General features: G+C 35.8%; 1 protein-coding gene across 1 annotated transcript; it reads right to left on the reverse strand.

Annotated features, from left to right (window-relative positions):
* Positions 1-989: 989 nt before the first annotated feature.
* Positions 990-2,183, reverse strand: LOC149566920 (G-type lectin S-receptor-like serine/threonine-protein kinase At2g19130). Its single transcript, XM_089816571.1, has 2 exons — positions 1,936-2,183; positions 990-1,890 (listed from the first exon to the last, which is right to left on the reverse strand). The coding sequence occupies exons 1-2, from the start codon at positions 2,181-2,183 to the stop codon at positions 990-992; spliced, it is 1,149 nt and encodes a 382-aa protein (XP_089672697.1).
* Positions 2,184-6,421: the final 4,238 nt, after the last annotated feature.

Here is a 6,421-nt window from a genome sequence, read left to right on the forward strand (position 1 = left end):
AAGTAACCCTAAACTGATAATACTTCAAACTTCAATAAACTTTTAAACTTGCAGCTCTAATGGCTGCATACAATGGTGCCTAGAGCAATCACTGCTTCAATAGGACAAAACAAAATAACAACCAACTCACAGAATGAATAGAGGAGTCACGTGCAACTAGAGACACTGAACATACTTCCTTCTATCTCTGCAACAAGTGGATCTGTTGACCACTTTCATCTTCTTTCTTTTCTCTGCTCTGCTGAATTGAAATTCTGAATAATCTGACTGAATGAATATGAATGAAGAAACATTTCCTTTTGTCACATTCCATTTTCCCCCTCATTTTTGATTTCAAAAATCTCACCCACTGTATTTATATTTTTTGTTTGTTTTACTGGTCGTTAGGTGGTAGGTGGGTGTTTGGCTCTAGGGGCAAATGTCAATTGCCATATTAAATATTCCAATAGATCTCATTCCTATTGTTCATGCAGGAGGAGATTGAAGGCATGCAACGCTGCCTTCACCACATCACTTTGGATGTTTCATTCGTGAAGACATGCATTAGTCATGCATTGAATGCATTCTCAATGGAGCTCTAGTTCTGCATCATTTGCATCATTTTCTTAATTTAGTTTACTTTATTTATTTTATGCTTAACAAAATGGCATGTTGGAGTTAGCTTCGTAGGCATTGTTTTTTAATTATTTTTTAATTAGTTTGCATATTATGCAAAACTATTATTTTCATGCAGTCTCTTTGCATGTTATTATTTAAGATTTTTTATTATCTTCCTAGCAATCAAGACTAAGTGTTTTAGTTTTTCTTTATAATGTATTCTATATTTTAAGAATTGCAACACATTCAATATAAAATAGGATTTTTAATCTGATTTCGGTTGTTCGTTGTTTATGTTTTTATTTTATTTGTTTAGATCTTACAAAATTGAAAGGTGTCCACTCTTGTAAGGACATTTGAACTCCTTTTTGATGGAGTAGATCTGCGCATGTTTAGTAAATCTCCAGACCAGATTTGGCAGGCCCTGAAGGTGGATTGAAGTTGAACGTGGTGCACGAACGGTTGCGGAGGCAGAAATTCTGGCAATCTTTCTTTGTGGTTGTAGGGTGCAAGGCTGCCAAATCACCTGGCAAAGTGACACCAAGGTCAGTGAATCCGTCAGTGCTACCAGTGGAAGCCCATTCTTGCGAGAGCCAGGCGCGATTGTCTGTTGGTTCAAAGCCTTCCACACAGCTGTAGAGCTGAAGATTACTGGAGTCGCAGATTCCGTAGGCACCACAAGGACCATACACGTCACATCCATCTCTGGGTATGGACCAGAACATGCCCCACTTACTCCCAGCGAATGTGTACACTTGCACTTGTCTGAACATAGTCAAGACCAGGCGTATTAGCGCATTAAAAGGAGGAATCAATTCATAACTTTCAAATAAACTTGAGCTATCACTAACAACGATGATATTTACGTGACATTTGTCTGCAATTTCTGGAACTTCGCTGTAAATTGTGCCGTCCCAAATCCTGCTCTCCCAATAATGTATAGAGTTGTTCCATCTCAACACCAATTGTTTGACCCCAGAGAGATCTGTGTGTAAGGAAAAAAGCCCAGCAGCTTGATCCAATGAATTTTTCCAAGACACTAGCTTTCGCTTTCCGCCGAAGATCATCCCCGGCAACCAGGTATCTGCAGGATAGTGAAAACTCTGCCAAACAATATTAGATTCATTGTCATTGGCCAGCACTAAGAAATTACCAAAATCTGATAGTACAGCCCAGGATGCCTTGTATGTTGTGTTGACGGACCAAATAGATGTACCTTCTGCGTCCAACAGTACCAGATTACCATCACTTGACAGCATGAAAATGGCAGATCTGTTTTTGGCGGGAGTCTCCCTGTTGGCCACCCAAACATACGCCCTCTTTGGTACTTAGGCGTACCAGATGCCAATATACCAGCTGCTTTCATCGGGACTGAAAAATCTCAATTCAAATGTGTCGTTCTTTGAAATAATTGTCTGATTTCCAGTAAGCGTCGAAGCACCCAATGAAAGAGTATCTCCGGCCTTGACTACAGCACCGTGGTTTTGCAATCGAGTAAACGGTGTAACAGCAAAAAGCATGCTAAAACATAGTTTCGCCCTAATTTCCATAGCTAAATTGTTTGTGACGGAACGAACGTCCCCCATTCGTTAATATAATATATTTCCAATCGAACTTCTATCGTTGAAATTCAAACTACAAATGAAAGTCCCTCTGAATAGGTGATTAAGTCATATGAATTGGCGTGTCAAAATTCATGGACAAGTCCACAGTCAATTTAATGTGTTTGCAAATTTAGTCGTGGTGGAAGGAACTAAAATTATTGTGCAATTCGTCTACTCAATTTGTTCTAGTCTGAATTACTCTGAACTAGCGCTTGTACTCCTGCAGGGTGCAGGAGTACAGTCGATAGGATTGTGGTTGAAGTGTATAGCTGAATATTTCGTCCATACTGGTGTGATTGTAGTGTAGGTGAAAACAGATCATTTTGGAGAAATTTTTTTATATGATTTGATATCAAACAATAGGAGATTTATAAAAGACTGATTTGTTGACTACAATTTATATACATAATTCTTCACAAAATTTTAATTATTCATTCATTGGAGAGTTTCTTATCACTGGCAATGCCATTGTGGTGCATGTAAAAATTGATTGACCATCACAAAAAATGTCGTTGTGTATTCTCAAGGAATCACTTCGACAATTTCATCTGGTTATCAACCACATTGATACTAGTGGATGAATGGGTGCTGATGTTTACTCTATTGGTGCTGTAGAAACTGATTGACAATCATTTAAAAGCCATTTGTACCACATGATAAAAGAGGTTGTAACAACAAATAGAAAACTCTGAAAGAATTATAAAAGTATCACCTTCATTGTGTGATAAACAGCAATGGTTTCCTACCCTCGCTTACTCCTCGCTTTATCTCTAGTTATGGCATTCCATAACCGAACATCAATATTTGTGAGATTTTTTTTTTCAATTTATATAGAAAAGGTTATTTACAATTTTACATTAAGGAGGTACATGATTTTTTTGTCTTTGGGAGTGGTTACACCTACTCTTTCATGATTGGATAATATTTCCTTATGCAAAGTTCCGTTTCCTCACTTTTTTCATTCTAAGCATGAGGTCTCTACAATGTATGACATCACACTCTCCACAATGTGTGTATTCATTTGTTCTAGTATCACTTATCTTTTCTTCTATGATGAATAATTGGCTTGAAATGTAAGCTCCTAGATTTGTCAATAGTTTTAAGGTGATCTAACTAAGCCAAACCATGATCAAGACCTCTATTGCTAGTATTTCTAAGGTGGGCGATATTTTTCCTAAGTGAAATCTTTTGATAAATTTGGAGTTTATTTTAAAAGGATTTGGAAATAATAGTTATAGAAATAGCAAGAGGTGGTGGATCTAGATATGAAGCCATTAAAGACAACCTAGCATTCCTTAATAAGGTAGAAGCTAGTGGTCTATGAGGTTTGTCGTCTACTTTGCTTGTTCTTCTCATGTCCTTATAGTTGATTTTTTTTATTTTAGCTACTTTTCATTATTCTTGTTGTTTACCTCCACCCCTCATAGAGTTATATTTCTTTATTTATCTTTTATCATGATTTTCTCTTCTCTTTTTTTGCCTCATTGTAAAAAAACTCTATTGTCTTTTGAAAACCTATCTTTATCAACATACAAAAAATAATGTGGAAATATGTAAAAATTTAAAAGTGGGTTAGCTTTATTAAGACTTAATCAAGAGGGTCAACAAGAGATGGATAATGAAGTTTCATTGATAAATGCATCAAAAAAGAAAGGAAACCATGACTATGGATAAATTATTGAAAAAGAAGATACTACACAACAATAGACAATGGCAATATTTCACATATTTCTTACATTTATGTTTAAATGTTATATTAAATTTAACAATTACTCAATGTTGTTCTAACTAAAGAATCCTCCTTCATTATGACTATTAACATTTGTATTACTTCAGACATTAGAAATTTTGTATGCTAAGAAAATAATGCTTTTATAATTAATCTGCACACCATATTCCCTTATTCTAGTACTTTAACTTCCTCTATTTACTAATATATGAATAGATGAGCTATGAATGTAATTCAAGGATCGGTAGATTGAACTTCTATAACTAATCTTCACTTTAATTCCGTTATTTCACTCTCAATCAATCCTTGTAAAGAAAATTTATATATATTTCAATTGGCTCAGCTAATCAAACAATGCAATCAAAGCAACATTTTTATACCACATGGAAATCCCAGCCTCAATTCCACCTTGCATTTATCTTCCCAACTCTTCTATGGAAGACACCTAACCAATGTTCCTCTATGACATACAGGAGTCATCACCAAGAAGGTCTTGTGCAATGGGAAATTATTACATCGCCTATAATTGTTTGAATTCATCGTTAAACCCACGTTGTTAAGGCATTTCAGCAAAGCTATGTTTCTTTCTGTACCTAAGTTAAATGGAGAAATAATGGAAACTAATAGCTGGGAATTAGTAGAAACATCAATTCAGCAAAGATTCTCTCCAAAAATATGGAGCCCATATTCCCATTGTCAAAAGTGGTGAAAATTCATGTGGCAAAAGTATTGGAATGGATGGCCATAATAACCCCACTTTGGATCCCATTTCACATTCCTCTAATCAAAGACCAAGAGGCCCAGTTCATTGATTTTCTCATAGAGCTTCCATGTTGACCCATATATAATAATTGGATTTTAAATTCACAAGATAGCAGTTATTGAAGGAGAAACAAAGACAAGATTTGAGTCAGTTTCAATGAATTAATTGATATTTCATTTGTGACATAGTCTCCACTAAAAGTATCATATTCATTCCCATATGTTTTATAATGGATTGCGTGATTTAGATTGTTTTTGAGGATAAGATTGAGAGCTTTACACTAGCCCTTTACTTGTGACAATGTTTCGAGATTCAATATCTAGTATTGATTGTATCAGTAAAGAAACATCTGGTCTGAATTCAAAGAATTGGCTGTGAAACTAGTTTCACTTATTTTCAAAACATAGTCATCTTCTGGGCCATTCAAAGATCCTTCCACTGCAGTAGTTCTTGCCATCTGCAATTTATGGATATCACTCACAAAATCTTGTAAGTTTTCCTTTGAAGATCCTCCACATGCAACAACCTCTCTCACCACATCCTCCAACTTCTCCGCCTCTTTCCATACATTCAGAATTAACAAAAACACTAGGCATGTTAACATATTGTAAGGAAACTTGGCAATAAAGAATATAACCATTTCCACATAACCCATAATAAATCTGAAATAAACACGGAATTAAAATCCACATGCAAGAGAATAGAAAACATACCCACTAAATTGTGACACAAGATATACCCTGGGAAACCCTCATTGAGGGAAAAACCCAGCCTCCAAAAGCATCCATCATCATGTATTATTCAGCAAAAAATACCATTGCCATACAACCATGGAAGCCTTCATGGCCATAGCCACAACCGAGCAAACTACGTGAACAAGCATGAATCCACGCATCCCATGCCATGCTTTCAACCTTCACAAATGCTCTCCTTGGCTAACCTGTCAAGCCTTGTCCTGCTCGACTCTTGCCTTTTGTCTTCTCCTTGTCACTCTACAACAACTACCCGTGTGGCTGCTTATATAGTAGCAAGTCCCACAAAACCACCAAATGGTATTACATAAACCATGTGCTAAAACCATGTGCTACCTAACCCACTAATCCCACATTTAATATTGGGGATTTAATTCTTTTCCCCAATATTAAATAATTACATAAAATATTATCACAATGTTACAATACAACTCATCAAGAATATTCCATGGAAATCTTTACATGTTGCACGTCCATCTAGGCACAACATTACATAATAAAATAAAATAATAAAATAACAATATTATGCAATGTGTGCAACACCCATTATCTCAACACATATTACCCACAGAAAAAATCATTCTACCTGCTTGCTAGGGTAAATGTAGCTGAATAATCTATGGCCACTATGTAGGCATTCCATGGGGGCCAAAACCCTACGCCACAGTGAAGTATGATAAATAGGCCAAATTAAAGCTTTCTTTTGTAGGGAAGAAAACCTTCATTTGGTAGTGACTGGAGAAAGGACGATCAAATTATTGCCGATAGTAGTCAGCCATTTTAGAAATGATAGAATATATATCAAAAACTGATAGAATATATGTAGGAGACAAGGTAAACTTGAGTTGGGCATTTGTGGAGAGTTGATGGATGATAATACCATCTTTCAAATGTCCTATTTTGGCACAGCAAGGCACGATGCTGCAAATTAAAGTTGCAGAGCACAAAAGAAACAAGCATAATATTGATTGTCTAA

The sequence above is a fragment of the Cupressus sempervirens genome, chromosome 3 (assembly GCF_028749045.1).
Source record: "Cupressus sempervirens isolate cs-2001-9-10 chromosome 3, ASM2874904v1, whole genome shotgun sequence".
NCBI lineage: Eukaryota > Viridiplantae > Streptophyta > Pinopsida > Cupressales > Cupressaceae > Cupressus > Cupressus sempervirens.